The 19,439-nt window shown below is 34.4% G+C and overlaps 1 protein-coding gene across 1 annotated transcript in view; it reads left to right on the plus strand.

Annotated features, from left to right (window-relative positions):
- Nucleotides 1-19,439, plus strand: part of SCLT1 (sodium channel and clathrin linker 1) — a 191,619-nt gene that overhangs the window by 18,441 nt on the left and 153,739 nt on the right. Inside the window, exons 5-7 of the mRNA XM_021681497.2 lie at nt 3,391-3,464; nt 4,288-4,360; nt 8,070-8,125. Of these exons, the coding sequence (XP_021537172.2) occupies nt 3,391-3,464; nt 4,288-4,360; nt 8,070-8,125 (203 nt within the window). The remainder of the gene's footprint in view (nt 1-3,390; nt 3,465-4,287; nt 4,361-8,069; nt 8,126-19,439) is intronic.

Here is a 19,439-nt window from a genome sequence, read left to right on the forward strand (position 1 = left end):
GCATGTCTGATGGGTACTGAAAAGTAGGAAGATTTCTAAAGAACTTCAGTGGGAGCTAAAAGAAGGGGTAGTGGAGAACATTGCAGATGGACCCACTGGCATGATAAGCAAAAGGAGGTGAGAAAGTGGGGGTTGTATTTAGGGAGTAAAACATACTTCATTTTTTATACTGTGTTTGACATATATGAAAGAAGTAACGGAAAATAACATTAGGGAGGGTAGGTTGTTTGTATGTACATTGTAGAGTGCCTTAAATGGTTAAGTTGAGGAGTTTGGATTTAATTTAGTAAACACTGGGTGATTCCTAAATATTGTTTAGAAGAATGATAGAGTGAAACATAATAAGAATAACAATTAGGAAACTTATAATTGATGGGTGGGAGGTAAATGAGGGCTTGAATTACTATTTTGTAGACTGCTATCCATCTCCCAACTATTGTCATAACACTGGTAGTTGATTTGATTTTTATAAAAATTCCTAAGAAATTTGAGAAATAATATTTTTAAAGTTTGAGCTACTTAGTTATCCCCAGATTTTTAACTAACTTTTGAACATTTGAAAGTTAAAATACCACTTGTCCATTAATTATTTAAATAATACAATAACTATTTTTAATAGTCTAGAATTAAGTAAATCCTTCCCTGAAATTACATAGACTACTGAATGCATTTATTCTTTAATCTATCAGGGTTCTCTCTGGAAGGTTACCTTTTTTTGTCTGATTCATCTTATAGTCCTGGATCCATGTCAACATGTCTGTGAGGCTGTATATTTTGGGAACTAATGCTTTCTGTATTGGTTGAATGCTCATAACATATACCTTGGTTAGCCAATAGATTTTCCTCCATATTAAAAAAAAAAGTAATTTAAAAAAATAAAGAGCAAAGATTTATTAAGAGCTTTTTATATGTCAGGAATTATGCTCAACACTTTGCACGTATTGTTCCTTTATTTAAATTTATTTCAGACATACATCAAAGTGCAGAAAATATTAAAACTAATATCTGTGTAGCTGCCACCCAGTTGTGTCCGTTCTTAACTTTTTACCATGTTTATTTACAGTCTTTTTTTTTTAAAAGAAATAAAACATCGCAGAAAAAATTTAGTCTCTGTACCTCTTGTCCATTTCCTTCTGTCCTTTCCCAGTGGTAATCACCATCCTAAATTTAGTGTTTTTTCAATAGGATACATGCTCCAATACTTTTAGTATATATGTTCATATTTGAAATCATTTTATTGTATCGTTTGGCAAGTTTAAAATCCTTGTAAAACATCCTTCTGAGCCATCGGTGGCATTATCAGACATTTTGTTTTGGTCAGTGTGATTGGTGTAAAATGATATCTCACTGTTGTTTTATTTGTATTTCCCTAATTATTAATGAGGTGTGCTTGCTTTTGTCTGATCTCAGATTTCCTCTTTATTTTGCTGGTAAATACTCTTTGTTCACTGACACATTTGACTATATTAAAAGTTAAAACTTTTCCACTATAAAGCATATAAACAAGATAAATAAAAACCCACAAATTGAAAACTTTTCACATGTGTCAGTGCTTTACTGTTGTGTCTTAAGTCCTTCACTTGCATAAATGTGCTTTTCATATTTAAGTCTTTAATCAATCTGGAATTTCTTATTGTGTATTATGTAGGAAGGATGTCTGGTTTTTCTCTATATGAATAACTTCTTGAAGTAACATATTTGCTTTTGTGGTATGTCCGTAGTGATACATATAAATCTTGTTAATTCCTTGAACTACTTATGGGATCCTGTTGTATTACTTTCCTTTAGCCTATCGATGGACATTTTATCTGTTATTACAGTAAAAGCTGCACTGAACATCCTGTACATCTCCTTGTGTTTGAGTATTTATTCATACTTTATACCAGATAGTAGGTTTTTGGTCATGTTACGAATGTTGCTGGCCTTTTAACTTTGCTTATGGTACTTCAGCTGCATAGAAACTTTAAATTTGGATGTTGTAAGATATCTCAGTCTTTCTGTTCATAGATTTTACTCCTGGTGTCTTCCAGCTAGAAAATGTATTTTGAATGGAAGTATTAGGCACTGCTTGGTATATTGGTGAACAAAACAAAAGTCTCTACATTTTTTGGAACTTAAGAAAGCTTTCTCTATACCATGGTCAAAAATGCATTTTCTTTCAATAATTATTAAATATTTTTTAAAACATTTGGATCTTTATCTGTAATTTATTTTTCCATTTAGTACATGCTGGAATCTAATTTTATTTTGTTACCTAACACTGTTACTTAAAAGCAGAATTTTGTCTATTCAGTTATAATTCCACTTCTTTTATACATCATGTTTCTATAAATTTTTAAATCTATTTCTGAATTTCCTATACTCTTCTGTTTGTTACTGTGTCTGTACCATAGTGTTTTAATTACTCTAGTATTAACAATGTTTTGATATGTAGTAGGGCAAGTTCTTTCCTCCTTTTTCTTTTCCCATTTACCTTTTTTTTTTTTTTTTTGGCCAGGTTATCTTGGCTATTCTTGCACATTTACTCATTCATAGGAACTGTAAAATCTGTTTAAGATAAAATTTCATAAATTATTCTATTGGAATTTTTTTTGGAATTGCACTGCAGTTACAGTGAATTTTAAAGAATTAATATATTTACAGTATTGACCGTTCACATATCCATGAATGGTATAGTACCATTTATTTATATCTGTTTTTATGTCCTTCAGTAAAGTTGATTTTTCAGTAGTTATTGCAACTTTTTTTTGTTTTGTTTTTGTTTTTTATTCTCAAGTACTACCTTTTGTTACAGTAGTGAATAGGGTATTATTGCCTTTTACATTTTCAAATTACTGCTGGCATTTGGGAAAGCTGTTCTGTTGATCTTCTGATAACTTAGTATATTCTCTTATTAGACCTAATAATTGGTAGATTATACATAGGTTTCTAGGTAAATGGTCAAATTGTCTGTAAATAATAATAGTATTGTATCTTCTTTTTCAACCTTTAAATTTTGAACTCTCTACCCTGGTTCCACTGACTAGAACCTCTAATACAATGTTGAAGTTAGCAGTGATAGTGAGCAGCCTTGCATTAATAAGCTGCATTTAATGCAGTGTTTTTGATGTTTTACCATGGAAAATAGTAATTGATGTAGGTTTCTGGTAGAGAGTCTTTATCAAGTTGAGATAATTCTTCCTATTTCAAGTTTGCCAAGAGTTTTTATTATGCATGGATGTTAAAATTAACCAAATAAACTTTCAACATCAGTTTAGATGATTACTTGTTTCTCTTCATCTTTTTTAATTGCATTAGATTTTCTAAGGTTGTAAAATTTTTAATTGTATTTAATTTTAAACTACAGCCAATTTTGGGCTTGGATGATGTGAGAAAACATTTTAAGATCAGTATTCTCTGTTACAGAAAACTGTCTTCAAAGGAGATGGAGATGACACATTAGAAAACACAATAGTTGATCAAAGGTAAGGTTGAGTTACCAGAAAAATACTATTTTCTTAAGTATATTTATTGTTGAAATAATTCCTTTAGTATTAGGATTGTTTATTTCATAGTCTGCTATAATTAGATTTAAATATTGAATATACAAGGGGGAAAAAAGCCAGCATTATAATCTATAAGAGTAGCTCTCAACTGGGGTGATTTTATCTCCCTCCTATTCGTAACCTCCTCTGGAGTTTCTAGAAACTGGCCCTCAAATGTGGAGGGCTAAGAGAGACTGAAGGAAGAGGCAGACCACTCCAGACTGGTAAGTGGCAAATTTATTAAGCAATAGAATCTATTTATGAGGCTTGTCTTGGGAGGACGCAAGACAACTATATTTCCTCACCTGCCTTAAAAGTTTATATAGAAGCTTTAACTTGGTTCAGTCACATATACAGGAGGCCTTCACTGGGTTCACTTACATACCTAGTATAGATAGCCTCAGCATCACTTTACTATCTTAAGGCTGTATCTTTGGAGCAGCTTCTGGAACTGCGGAAGGCAAGCAGAACACATATTCCAAGGATAGGGGAGGGGGTGAGTAGCCTCCAATTGCCCAGGTTCAGCTCAAGGGTCAATTCGCAGTTGTTTTCTTGATGAACTCCTTCATTACCTCCCCTCCGTTGATATTTGACAAATCTGGAAATATTAATTGAGCTAAGATTGAGAACAGGAAAAAGGCAAAATATTGATTGCTATGGATACATTTAACATGAAAATGTTGATGTTCAATTTAATTTACATATTATACATTAACCTATATTAAACAATATGCCATTTTTAAATTATGTATTTTTTCTTTAGCTTTTTAGCTCCTCTTATTATTGAGTATGATAAGCATCTGGAAGAGCTAAATAGGCAGCTGAAGTATTATCAGGTATGAAATCGTAGTTATCAAACTTTTTATAATCTATTAAAAAAGTAAACTATACTCTTTTTAAAAACATTGATGAGGAATAAAATATTTAGCTATAACTAATCAGTTCTTCGCTGTCTGTAAGAGAGAAAGAGGTGTGTGTGTGTGTGTGTGTTTAAAAATTATTTTCAGTTTTGTTTTTTAATCCACTGTTTCCTTGCTCCTGGTATCGCCCAAGAAGATCTCTTAGATGCTTGAAGCTCTTAAACTCATTATTATATGCTTATATCTTTATTTTTTCCCCCAGGGAGACCCAAAACCATCTCATACTTTGAGACCTTATCTTTACCCTCATTCTACCTGTATATCCCATTATTTGGAGAATGGATTTTTCACCCAATTTCAAATATTATGTCCATCAAATTTTAGATGCATTTGATCAGTTTCTAATATAGGCTTAAGCTATGGCAGCTTTTGTCTGAAATCCTCTTAGTAATGAGGGTTTATTTTAGGAGTGAACAGAGTGAAGAAACCAAGGACACTTCTATATCCTAGAATTTCTAAGATTAGGATATATAGCAGGCTCATGGAGAACTAGAATAACAGCACAACATTGTTCAGGATACAATCTGAGTTTCAGTGATCGACATTTTTAGAATATTGTTAATATTTATAATTTGTTTCTTTGATTTTAAAAGTTTTTTACATTTTCCTCCCAAACTTTTGGACTTACTTTTTTTTTTTAGAAAGAAACTTTTTTTTTTTTAAGATTTTATTTATTTAATTGACAGAGAGAGAGAGACAGAGAGAGAGGGAACACAAGCAGGGGTAGTGGGAGAGGGAGAAGCAGGCTTCCCGCCGAGTAAGGAGCGAGATGCGGGGCTAGATCCCAGGACCCTGGGATCATGACCTGAGCCGAAGATAGTCGCTTAACCAACTGAGCCACCCAGGCGCCCCAACTTTGACCTTTCTGATTGTTGGGTAACCATACAAAGGAAGCATTTGTTAAAGAGATGCTATATGTCTCAAGCTAAGTCCACCAGAAGGTGATAAACTTCTTAGAGTTTGAATATACTCATCATTGTGTTTGGTTTAGATACCAATCCCTGGATCAGTTCAGTTGGGTAGCAAGGTTGATTTAATTTAATGCAAATGAAAGAAAGTATAGCAACTTTATATAAAAACACCACCTTAAGACTGATTTCCTCAGAATGGGGCTGTAAGTGTGGCAAACACTAAACTTTATTTATATCTCTTCTCCATGCAGGGACAGCAAGAGATCCTACCATATGGTTTGAAGTCTAGTGTATAATAAGCCCTCAATTTTTGATGAATGAATAAAAAACCAGGGCTTATTAGAACAAGATGATTAGATCTAGCTTAACAATATCCTATTTATAAATTAATGGATTGACTAAAAGTGTTTTACTAAAAGAACACATAATGCTTTCATCTTCTAAAAATAAGTTAGGTTTTCCATTGCATTTGAAATTATTTATACTCTCATTTCCAGGATTAATCCTCTAATATACATTTACAAAGTGATCCTGTAGACCCAAATTTCAAAAACAAGCATTTCTTTAAATTGCAGTTCCTGTTTTATTGTAAGTTAATTAGGTGTTTTCCTAGTCTTTACTATGTGCTTTTTTTTTTTTTTTTTTAACCTTTGGTCATTTAAGTTTGAATCGACCATAGTAATGTCTTTTAATCTTTCTAACTGACAATTAAAGAGCAACAGAAAGCTCTCTTCTGCACACATGGCATTTTGCTTTTATTTTTAGGGCTAGTGAGTTAAAGTTTCTGCTGAATTCACTCAGGATTGCTATAATGACATATTATGTGGTTTGATTGTTATAAAATGGGGTAACTAATTATTTTGAATTAAACTTCTAAATTTTTAATTTTTTATAATCTATCTGATTCATGTATCTCTTTAATCAGCTATTTTACTAAGGTGTTAAACTTCATTTTCCCATTTAGCATTCTCAATCTAAGAGTGATTATTGAATTAATTACAAGAGAGAAAAAACTGTAGCAGAAAGCCTAAGGACCTGTAACAAGAGTAGTTGCTACTTTTAGAGAGAACAAAAGATGCTGACAGATAAATCTAAGAACAGTTGCTCACATGGATATTACTGATTAGAACTAGTTCTTAGGATTTATTGACCCAATAAAAAAATGGTTTACCGTGAATGCAAGAAAAGTATCGCTATAGTTCTCTATATGAAAAATTTTCTTCCAAAAATATAAATAAGGGAAAAGTTGATAATATGAGAGGGACTGCTGAGATTTTGTTTCCTTCCAACTATTAAATATTTTGAAATATTTTACAGTAAAGAATCTTTAGTGTGACCATAATGGTTCACCTGTAATCCTAACTATATATATATATTAACTATTTGAGTAATTTGAGTAAATATTTTTTAAGATACACCAACATTTTTGCAACTTTTAAAGATCTTGCAAGATTTTGCAACTTTTAAGATCAGGTTTTTTGTTTTGTTTTGTTTTAATGACAAGAATCAGGATAATTGCTACAATAAAATCCAAACTTCTTAGTTACCATGGCATTCAAGACCTGCTGCCGGCCTTTCCAATTCTCTTTCACTTCATCATCACTCAATGTATGGTCACTTCTCACTTATCTGATAGTGAATTCATTCATTTTGGTTTAATTGTGAGTCATTCACAGCAAGGACCTGGGAAAGGTTCACCTTTAGAGTTGGCTGTTACTGATTTCCTAGACCAAGCTGCCACTAGCTTCTCTGGTTGAAAGGGAGGCAGAAGGGCTTGGAGCATTGCCTGTTCCACCCTGCCCTTGCCAGGTTCACTCCAGGCTTGGCTCTTCTCCTTTAGCCTAGGATACCCATTCAAGACTAATGGACATATCATGAGTTGATTGCAGTTTTGTTTTAAGTGTGATTTTACATGGCCTCCTTCCTGCTCTCCCCTTGCCCATTTACTCTCATTGAGAGCTGACAACTATGCCTGTGTTCTAATATTTTTTGCCTCTTTGCTTTTACACATATTTCTCCCTACTTGAAATGCCTTTCCTTTCCTGTTGAAATTTTACAATCCCTTTTTCTCCTCAGAATTAATCATACCAAACTCATTCTCTTTACGGTATATTTTATTCTCATTTGTATTTTAATTAGTGATACTTTTTTTTTCTCCATTTTTCCTATTAAAGTATATGTTAGTGATGATGTAGGTTTACCATAGCAACCTTATATGGTGTGGAGAGTTTAGACAGTTAATAAAGGTGGCGAATAGGAGCCTAAGTGAATTACTGCTAAAGAAGATCTCTATTTTCTTTTTCACCATTAACCTTTTACTTTTTCAGATACAAGCTCTTATATGGGCTTCAACTAAACTAAAGTGAATTAAGAATACATTCAGGGTATGGGGATCATCTGGTATTTGTTATAGTGACATACTGAGGAATATCTCCCATCTGTTTTTTTTATAAACATCTATAAATCATAGGATTGCATTTGTGAATATTTCTCAGTGTGTCATATAAATATTTTCTTTATATTTGTTTCAAAATGAATGCTTTATTATGTTCTGTGTATCATTAAAATATCCATATTTACTAGTGCTTATTAGGAGTAAAGAATCATTGTTTCTTATCAGTAGCCTAGTGCCATAGAATCTGACTGCTTGCATAGGAATGGATTACTTAATAGAGACCTGTCTGCAAAATGTATTCCATATTTTAATCTTTCAGAAACATATGGGTGAGATGAAACTACATCTTGAAAATGTCATCAAGGAAAACGCAAGGTAGATCAATTAACTGTTGATTTTTTTATTGTTATTCTAGGTAACTTTTATTGTTGTTATTTGATATTTTATTCATATAGTATACTGGTTATGAGTACAGACTCTGGAGCCTGATTTTCTGTTTGACTCCTAGGTCCATTACTTACTAGCTATGCAACCTTAGACAGTTACTTAACCTCTTTGTGCTTTAGTTTTCTCATCTATGAATTGTAAATAATAATTTATTTCATAGGGCTGACTGTAGGGGAAGAGAGGGTACATAATAAATGCTTTATAAATATTAGCAATCATTAATAAGATAGTTATTTTAATCACGTATGTTATGAAACATACTGATAAAACAAAAACTGACAATCCACTATCCAGTTAAGAGTTAAAAAAAGTTACCAATACTGGTACATCTACCCATGTTTTCCTTCCCTATCCCATTCCTCTCCTGCCTTCTGCCAGATATTAACACTTTCTTGAATTTTGGGTTTATCATTCCCTTGCTTTTTAAATTTTTTTTTTTTAAAGATTTTATTTATTTGAGAGAGAGAGAATGAGAGAGAGCACATGAGAGTGGGGAGGGTCAGAGGGAGAAGCAGACTCCCTGCCGAGCAGGGAGCCCGATGCGGGACTCGATCCCGGGACTCCAGGATCATGACCTGAGCCGAAGGCAGTCGCTTAACCAACTGAGCCACCCAGGCGCCTGCTTTTTAAATTTTTTAATAGGTGTGTGTATCCTTAATTATTATTCAGTTTTGTATTTTTTTTTAGCTATATAAAAATCATATCATTTAGTCTCCTGGGACTTTTTCTTCTACTCAGTATCGTGCACAAACAAGCACAAGAGTTTCAAGGGATAATCTTGCTGGGTCATAGATTATATTAATACTCAGTTTTACAATATAACACCAACTTAATTTCCAAAGTGTACCGATTTACATTCCCACCTGTGATATTTATGAGTTCTTATTGATCTATATGTTTTTATCAGCACTTAGTCTTATCAGGTTTCTTAATTTTTATTATTTTGAGTCTTAAATGGTTTTTCATTGTGGTTATAATTTAACATTTCCCTGAATGCTAATATGGTTAACCATTTTTCATATGTTTATTTACCCATGTGATTTTCTTCTCTCATTAAATGCTTGTTCATTTCTTTTTCCCACTTTCTATATACCTTTTCCTTATTAAATTGTCAAAGTACTTTATATACTCTGTATTCTGAATATTTGTTGGTGTGCCGATCTGTGTCAATGCAGTAATAATACTGTAAATGATAACCATTGTAGAAATTTCAGAGAGGAAGGGATTTAGTCACTTACATGTAAGTACTACTAGATCGCTGGTTTTAGGATCATAACTTAGGGGCTGTGATCTGGAGGTCAGAAATTTATGGTGCTGCCACCATCTCTGTTGCTACTCCTACAGCATCATTTCCATAAAGCTAGAGTCTTGCTATTGGAAAGCGAGGCACAGGGTATTGACTATAAGGATACTCTCATGTCTGTCCAGTTTTGCTTGCTGTCTGTCATACCAATAGAAAAATATTCTCAGCTCACTTCTGTTTTCCATATCCCCCTCAAGTGCCTCTCACTGGTGAAACTTTAATCCCACCCACAACTCCAGCTACAAGAACCACTGAGAAATATAGTTTTAGACTTTCAGCCACTGTGCTAGAGGCTGGAAGATGAAAAGGGATGGGAATGAATAATGTTGCTACAGTACCATACAACATGCTAGCCAATAGGTGTTTCATATATCTGTTCCCAGGTTATGATATGTTTCATGAAAAGAATTTTCTATTTTGTTTTTAATCTTAAGGTAGGTGAATCCATCTTTTCTCTTATGCTTGTTATTCTTCGTGTCTCTAACAAATCCTCCCCCAGCCTGTGATCATAAAGATCTATTTTGGGCTAAAAATGTTTAAAGTTTTATTCTATCCCAAGTTTCTCAACTTTTAAAGATCATGTAGCTGGGCTGAAATCTGATACATCTTTTGTTGTTGACTTGTATAACTAGACCAAACAGGGAAGAAATAATTTTGTTTAGTTCTAAATTCATTTAAAACATGGGCTCTTTTATTTTTTTTTTTTTTAAGATTTTATTTATTTATTTGCCAGAGAGAGAGAGAGCGCACAAGCAGGCAGAGAGGCAGGCAGAGGGAGAGGGAGAAGCAGGCTCTCCACTGAGCAGGGAGCCTGACGTGGGGCTCAATCCCAGGACTCTAGGGTACCTGAACCGAAGGCAGCCGCTTAAGCTATTGAGTCACCCAGGTGCCCCTAAACATGGGCTCTTTTAAAGCTAGCATTCTTTTGTATGTATTTTGCTATATATAGCAGTTTCCTTTTTTATTGTTAATTTATTTTAGTGTAATACATGTTGTTCTTTAGAATAGAATAATCTAGAACTCCCATGGAATTCGTATGTCTTGCTTTTGACTATTTTGTCATTTTCTCCCTTCCATTTTAAAAAATATGTTTCACTATTTCTCCTCTTCTCTAATTTCTGAAAGTTTCATATGTTTAAGCTAGTTGGCTGAAGTGTAAAATAAATCTTTTAATTGGGTTTTCAGTTTTCTTATTTGCTTTTCCCTCGTGGAAAAGTTTTTCTAACTTTAACTTTTTATGATTTACTATTCTATCTCAAAAAAATTATTAAATAAGCCATGCTTTTCCTAACAAAGAACATTGCTAAGATTTTTGAATCACCAATGTATGTAAATTAAGCTTGTATTTTAATGTAATGGGGATAGAAAATGTATTATATGGTTGAGATAATCATTTTGTTTCCTATATTTGATTCCACATACATACTTCCTTTCATGTCCAGGTCTTTTTAAGCCAGTCTTTTAAAAATCTGCCTTTACCTATTTAACAGTAATGTGGTCATGTCTCATGAGTGTATTTATTCCTAGTACAACAGGAAAGTGGGAAAAAATGGATTCTGAGCTTATTAAAAAGACACTTTTAGTAACTTGAAAATGTTCTCAGGTTTTAAAGTGAATTCTGCTTATTATGTTTTTAGGGCAACATCCTGTCTTTAATTATGTATTGCAGTTAAGGACTGCAAAATCAAGAGAGTTTATCATTTTTTTTTTTTTAAGATTTTATTTATTTATTTGAGAGAGAGAGAATGAGAGAGAGCGAGTACATGAGAGGGGGGAGGGTTAGAGGGAGGGTTAGAGGGAGAAGGGTTAGAGTCCCGATGCGGGACTCGATCCCGGGACTCCAGGATCATGACCTGAGCCGAAGGCAGTCGCTTAACCGACTGAGCCACCCAGGCGCCCAAGAGTTTATCATTTTTAAGGAAAGTATCTTAAATGTGTATACATGGTCAGTTCTGAATAATGGAAGCTAGCAGTGACATGGATTATATAGTAGTATGCAATTCTACACTGTTGGGTTTTGGAAACATTTTAATATTTACATTTTTATATGGGTGGATATAATGTGGGAATTGACTACAGATAGGAGATAATGAAGTCATTTAAATCAGGCTAAGGAAGAGGTGAAAAAAAATACTTTCCTTCCTCCCATTTTTAAGTCTGTTCCTCGAAATCTAGTTCATGTTGAGAATATAGTGTTTTATATTTTGTTTTGTACTAAATTTTTTTCTGTAATACCATCTTTTCTCCTCAAAACTTATCAGAGGAAGTAAATTGGGTAAGATAATGAAATGCAGGATTATATGTACAACACTTTCTGGCACTAAATACTAATTTTTATTGTTTGTTACATTATTATTCAAGCTATGGAAGACATCATTTGTTGCCTCCATAAGAGCCATTTTTAATTCTTTCATTCAGCTCTGATTTTGTTCCAGTGTCACTGTGCTCAGGGGAGATGAGCTGCTTCCACAGTTTTAAGTGATAAGTCTTTTATTCACACTAGTTTGAATTTCTTTTTGCCAGGGATTGGTCTAGGAGTGAACACGGGACCCTACTTTTAGCCAGTGAAGAGAAAATCTGTTGTAGAGCTTCTCATAAAGAGTTTTCTCCCTGATTTAAAAAAAAAAAAAAAAAAAGGCTGGCAAGAAGAAAGGCTTTACCTCTTTCCAGCTTCTTGTTATTTTAGAAAGTGATATGCGAAGTTGGTATAGCCATTTTGTATCCGTGGAGGTAGATACCAATATTGAAAGAAGGGAGAGATGAGAAAACCTTTGGTCCTTATATTATTGAACTGCTGAAACAAATCTGGAACCACTTACCCTCCCGATTTAATATTAGATGAAGTAATAAAATATTCATTCAATCATTCATTTATAAGTATTTATTGAGTGCTTATATGTACCAGCACTATTCAAGTGAATATATCAGTGATAAAACAGACAAAAATGACCAAACGTACTTGGGGTGCCTGGGTGGCTCGGTTAAGCATCTGTCTCTTGATTTTGGCCCAGGTAATGGTATCAGAATCCTGATATCAAGCCACTTGTTGGGCTCCCTGCTCAGTGGGGAGTCTACTTGTCCCTCTTTCCCTCTGCCCCTCCCCCCACTAGTGTGTGTACTCTCTCTGGCTCGTTCTCAAATAAACAAATAAATCTTTTTAAAAAAAATGACCGTCCTTATTTTTTGTTAGTCATTTTGTTACTTACAGCCAAAATATACTAACTGATAGAGAGACTTAATTGCATCTGTCAGATTCATAAACTACAGCCTGTGGACCAAATTTGCCCTGCTACCTTTTGTAAATAAAAGTTTATTGACTCAGCCACATTCATTCATTGATATATTGTCTATGGTAAACACTGCTGTTCTTGTGCTACTTGAGGTGCTGTGAGGAAGACCATCCCCAAAAGTCTGCCAAAATCCTAAGCTTTATAAAGTTTTAAATTTCCATTTCAAATCTCATATAAAGCCAGAGCTACCCTGATTTCTCTGTGTCTCTGTTTATAACTGAGTTTATTGTTCTCTATTTATGTGTATATTCATACACTCTAATTGTTTGTTATATTATTATTCAAGCTATGGAAGACATCATTTGTTGCCTCCATAAGAGCCATTTTATATTTTCCCTTTGATTACTAGTCTCTAATCATGCCAGCCTTCTTATTTGGCTTCCTTAAACCTGGCAAGCCAGTGTCCCCCTGAAGACCTTACCTAACTCTTCTGCCTAGAATACTCTTCTCCAGACCCACACAGGACTGTCTTCCCTTTGTTCAGATCTTTTATCAGGAAAGCATTCCCTGACCACATTATCTAGCTGTTTCCACCGTCTTCCCCTTTCTTTTTTTTTTTTTCTATAATGCAGTTTTCTTTTATTTATGGCACCTGTTACTACTTGAAATTATTTATTTGCCTATTTGCTTATTTTTTTTGTCTTATCTACTAGAATGTATCATTCATGCGAGCAAGGCCCTTGTCTATTCTTACCACTGTATCCTTAACACCATTGAATAGTGCTTTATCTTTATGCAAAAACCATATAATTCACTCTTTATGATTTCCAGTTTCAATTTCTTTGAAGAGTAAAAACTTAGAGATGCTTTTAATCTCCTTTTGAGCTTCTGTGATTTTATAATTTTTCTGACTTTTTGTAATTATTTTACTTACCTCTAATTTAACAGTAGTTATTTAATGACTCATCTTTATTGAGCCTTTCATTTTCAGTTTAGGTTTCATGGAAAAAAAACTCTTTTATACTTTAATTGTACCACTTTGGGTCATATTTAATTAAATTGTGCAATCATAATAACAGGTTCATGCAGCTATGATGTAGATTGACTGTTCCAACTTCTTTTTAGTATGCCTTCCGTATTATAGAGGCTGGAAAACTAGCTCAGGATATGAATTAGGTTCTGCTAATGATAAGTACTTGTAAGAGACCTAAATTAGGAGATAAGTAGGAGGAGAAGCAGTATCTGAGGATCTATTTTTGTGGATGAGAATCTAACAAGTGTAGTGTAGTTCTAGAGCTGATAATTCTGGGCAGCCGCTTCTCTTGAAGCTAAGGCAGGGTGTTCCTGCAGGCAATAGCTCTCTGACAGTAACATCCTAATCCCAGGATCTCAGATGAAAAGGTGTGATCTTGGAACCAGCAGTTGGTATAGTTGCTTCCTCCTGATTATCTAGCTTCCTAACTGTGGCCTGTATATCAGTTCTTAGCAAATCAGTTTTGCAATTAGCTAAACCAAGATTGACTTTTTCTAGAAATTGCACTAGAAAATAGAGATCAACTAATCAATGGTGACAGCAGAAAAAAATGAAATCTAGTTATTAATAATAAGGATAGGGACACCTGGGTGGCTCAGTTGGTTAAACGTCTGCCTTCAGCTCAGGTCATGATCCCAGGGTCCTGGGATTGAGTCCCGCAGCAGGTACCTTGCTCAGCTGGGAGCCTGCTTCTCCCTCTGCCTGCTTCTCCCTCTGTCTGCCACTCCCTCTGCTTGTGCTCTTTCTCTCTCTCTGACAAATAAATAAATAAAAATCTTATAAAAAAAAATAATGATAACACTGTCTACCTCCACAAAGCTTTATATGATTTATCAAGCCATCCAAAATGATGGAAGTTTCTTCTTTTTATTTTCCCAAGGCTCTTAGATTTTTTAAAAAAGATTTTATTTGACAGAGAGATGGGGGGGAGCAGGAGAGGGAGAAGCAGGCTCTCTGCCTAGCAGGGAGCCCAGTGTGGGGCTCAATCCCAGGACCCTGGGATTATGACCTGAGCCGAAGGCAGTTAACCAACTGAGCCACCCAGGCGGCCCTAAGGCTCTTACATTTTGACTTAATTATTATATATTTGAATAAGTACAACTAGAACCAAAAGTCTTACTATCTTGTATGTAATACTGCTTCAAATATTTGTTGAACATGATTAAATTATTGATGTCTAATCTTCAAGATTTATTAACAATACATAAAAAACAGTGCTTTGAAAAATAGTAATTCCTTAAATCTTTGCAGTAATTAAATGGTTTTATTTTCTCAATCATACTGTTAATATCTTTGGAGAATTAGATAAAATTCATTTAATCAGTATTTATAAATATATTATTATGTTATATATTACAAATATATTATGTTTCAAAGAAAAGGGCAAAAATAAATATATAAGATAAAAATAAGCATAAGGATATAGAGGATAGGAAGAACAATTAACAAGTTTGAGTATGTATTTTTCTGTTTATATGCACTTATATCAAGCAACAAGAATACACTGTTGTTTTTAAAGGCCTGTGAAACATTTATAAACATAGACATGGACTGCAAACCTTGCCCACCGTATATGCACATACAAATTTAAAACAATATAAGTGATGCCTACAATAAAATTAGAAATAACAAAAAACAGCGGTGCCTGGGCGACTCATCAGTTAAGTGTCTGCCTTAGGCTCAGGTCATGGTTTTGGGGTCCTGGGATTGAGCCCTGCTGCAGGCTCCCTGCTCAGTAAGGAGTTTGCCTCTTCTCCCTCTCCCTCTCCTCCTCAGCCTCCCCCCACCCATGCATGCTTATGCTCTCTCTCAAATAAATAAAATCTTTAAAAAAATAACAAAAAACAGGCACAAATAATTTTTTAACTACATTTTCAACTAACCCCTGAGATGAAAAGGAACTGAAAACTAAAATTAAAAACTTAGAATAAGCAACATATCAAACTAGTGAGATGTAGCCAAACTAGTACTTAGAACATTTTTAATCAATTGAAAATAAGTGAATAGGGAGTTTTGTTTACAATGATATCAAGACTAGGTTATCAGACTCCTGAGAAAAACCAGAAATTCTAGACAAAAACTAGAAAATTGGAACAAAAATTTGACAACAATCAGATCTATTTAAATGAATTGGACTCAGTGGAGAATTATAGAGTAAGACCAGGAAAATAATGAAATCCAGGGATATGAGCCTGCCTTTGAGCTGCCTTCCCCTAGGTGCATCTCCCTATCCTGGAGGAGGTGAAGAGAGGTTGAAAAACTGAGCTTGAAACAAATTCATAGGGCTAGAGAGATTAAATTTGAAAGTCAGGGCCCATCAGATTTGAGGGTGAGTGGCTTAGGAACTTCCCAGGCATTGGGTTGGGATACCCTAGAAGTAAGAGTGACCCCCAAAATATACTAGTCCTAAAAAGATCTAAAACATGGCTTGGAATTATCTGAATCTCTGATGTTGATATAAGGTGATCAGAGATTGATAATGCACCTAGACACCTGGAAAAAAAAAAAAAGGAAGACCATTTTAGAGGAAGATAACATTATTGCTAGGCCTCAAAGCAGAAAAATTATCTTCAAAGAAACAGCAGTAAGACATAAATGAACTTCTCAACAGAAATGATGGAAATCAGGAAACAGTGGACTATCTTCAAAGCTGAAAGAAAAACTATTAACTTAAAATTATGTATCTAGTGAAACTTTTTTCTAGAAGTCACATAAGTACATTTTCAGATGAAAAGAAATTGAGAAAATTACCATTAGCAAAATTAAAATCTTAAAAGGATATTCTACAAAAAGAAAGGAAAGGGTAACTATGGGAGAAAGTCTAATGAAGATCAACTATTCTGAAACAATAATAATGTTTCTAAAATACCTGTAGAGAATTAAAATACAAGGCAACAATATCATAAATTTGGGAAAAGGGTAAATAGAGTTAAAATACTCTCAGCTTCCAGCATTACCCAAAAGAAATAGAATACTAATATAATTTAGAGTGTTGCTAATTCTGTATGCATGTTATAATCTCTAGGGTAGACACTGAAAGTAAAGAATCATCTAACTGCCAAACTAATAGAGTAGAAAAATAGAGTAATAAAAACCTATAGAACAACAGGAACTCTCACTCATTGCTTGTGGGAAAGCAAAATGTACAGTCACCCAGGAAGACAGTTTGGTGGTTTCTTAAAAAATGAAACTTATTCTTAACATAACAATCCAGCAGTCATACTCCTTGATATTTACCTAAAGGAGTTGAAAACTTATGTCTACACAAAAACCTCCACATGAATGTTTATGGCAGCTTTATTCACAATTGCCAAAACTTGGAAACAACCAAGATTTCCTTCAATAGGTGAATGGATAAATAAACTGTGGTACATCCAAACTATCAAGCCAGGAGAAGATATGGAGGAGCCCTAAACAGATATTACTAAGTGAAAGAAGCCAATTTGAAAAGGTTACAGATTGTATGATTCCAAACTATGTGACATTCTGGAAAAGGCAAAACTATGGAGACAAGGGGCACCTGGGTGGCACAGTTGGTTGGGCGTCCAGCTCTTGATTTCAGTTCAGGTCATGATCTCGGGGTCATGAGATCAAGCCCCACAGTCTCTCCCTCTCATTCTGCCCCTCCCCTGACCATGCTTGCACACACACGCACTCTCTCTCTCAAATAAAGAACCTTTAAAAAAACAAAACAAAACTATGGGGACAATAAAATGATCAGTGGTTGCCAGGGGCTGGGGGAAGGGGGCGGGAGTAGAGAGAATGAAAAGGCAGAGCACATAGGATTTTTAGGATAGTGAAACTTCTGTAAGACACTAGTAATGGATACATGTCATTGTAGGATGTAGGATGTATAGCAGTAAGAGTGAATCCTAATGTAAACTATAGACTTTGGGTAATTGTGTCAATGTAGGTTTATCAGTTGCGACAGAATGTACCACTCTGGTGGGGGAGGTCATGCTGAGGGGGGGCCAAGGGGTATACTGGGGAATGTCTCTACTTTCTGCTCTCTTTGCTGTGAACCTAAAACTACTCAAAAATTAAGTCTTATTAAAAAGAGTCACCTAAAATGAACACATTAAAAAGAATAATCAAAAGAAAGCATGAATGAATGGATAAAGAAGATGTGGTGTATATATATATAATGGAATATTATGCAGCCATCAAAAGGAATGAAATCTTGCCATTTGCAATGATGTGGATGAAACTGGAGGGTATTATGCTGAGCAAAATAAGTCAAACAGAGAAAGACATGTATCATATGATCTCACTGATATGAGGAATTCTTAATTGCAGGAAACAAACTGAGGGTTGCTGGAGTGGGGGGTGGGGTGGGAAGGATGGGGTGACTGGGTGATAGACACTGGGGAGGGTATGTGCTCTGGTAAGCGCTGTGAATTGTGCAAGACTGTTGAATCACAGATCTGTACCTCTGAAACAAATAATGCAATATATGTTAAGAAAAAAAAAAAAGAAGAAGAAGAAGAAGGTAGCAGGAGGGGAAGAATGAAGGGGGGGGAATCGGAGGGGTAGACGAACCATGAGAGACGATGGACTCTGAAAAACAAACTGAGGGTTCTAGAGGGGAGGGGGTCGGGGGGATGGGTTAGCCTGGTGATGGGTATTAAAGAGGGCACGTTCTGCATGGAGCACTGGGTGTTGTGCACAAACAATGAATCATGGAACACTACATCTAAAACGAATGATGTAATGTATGGGGATTAACATAACAATAAAAAAATTTTTTAAAAAAGAAAGAAAGCATGAAAGTAAAGAAAATCCTAATAGGCACGGCATATAGAAACAAATACTAAGGTAGTAGATATAAACCCAAATATATCAGTAATTATATTAAATTTCAGTGTATTACATGCTACAATTAAAAGTGATGTATCAGAGGAGAGTAAAAAAAGAAACCAGTTATGGTATATACTTATCAGAGAGATTCCTAAAATGTAATATAGAATGGATGCAGATAAAAGGATGGAAAATAGATAACACCATGCAAGTGCTAACCAAAAGAAAGCTGGTAGTGTCAGACACAGTAGACTTTAATGCAGAACAGATTATTAGAGATAAAAAGGGATATTTCATAATGACAAAACATTCATTTTTCCCAAAAGATGTGACAGTTTTAAATTTGTGAGCACTCAATAACAAAGGCTCAGAATGGAAAATTTTCAATTTTTCTGTTCTTCTAGAATCAAAAAATTCAATTATAGCACTGAGTGGCAAGACAGACTAAATTTTCTTAAAGTACTTAAAAGTATCAATAACAACAGGTTATTTTTAAATTGTTATACTATTTTTTAAATATTTACTTTTCCTGACAGAAAATGTTTAATAAGAGAAAAATGACCAATACATAAATATAACAAGAATTTTTTTAAAAGATTTTATTTATTTGTCAGAGAGGGAGAGCTCGAGCACAAGCAGAGGGAGAAGCAGGCAGAAGGAGAAGCAGAGTTCCTGCCAAGCAAGGAGCCCAATGCGGGAATCGATCCCAGGACCCTGGGATCATGACCTGAGCCAAAGGCAGACGCTTAACTGAGACTGAGCCACCCAGGCGTCCCTATAACAAGAATTTTTAAAAAGGCACCCCAAACCGCAGAGAAAAACTGTGATAGTAGGAAATATAAACAGATTGCTCTCAGTAATTTGAAAAAAACAGAAAAA

The sequence above is a fragment of the Neomonachus schauinslandi genome, chromosome 2 (assembly GCF_002201575.2).
Source record: "Neomonachus schauinslandi chromosome 2, ASM220157v2, whole genome shotgun sequence".
NCBI classification, from domain to species: domain Eukaryota; kingdom Metazoa; phylum Chordata; class Mammalia; order Carnivora; family Phocidae; genus Neomonachus; species Neomonachus schauinslandi.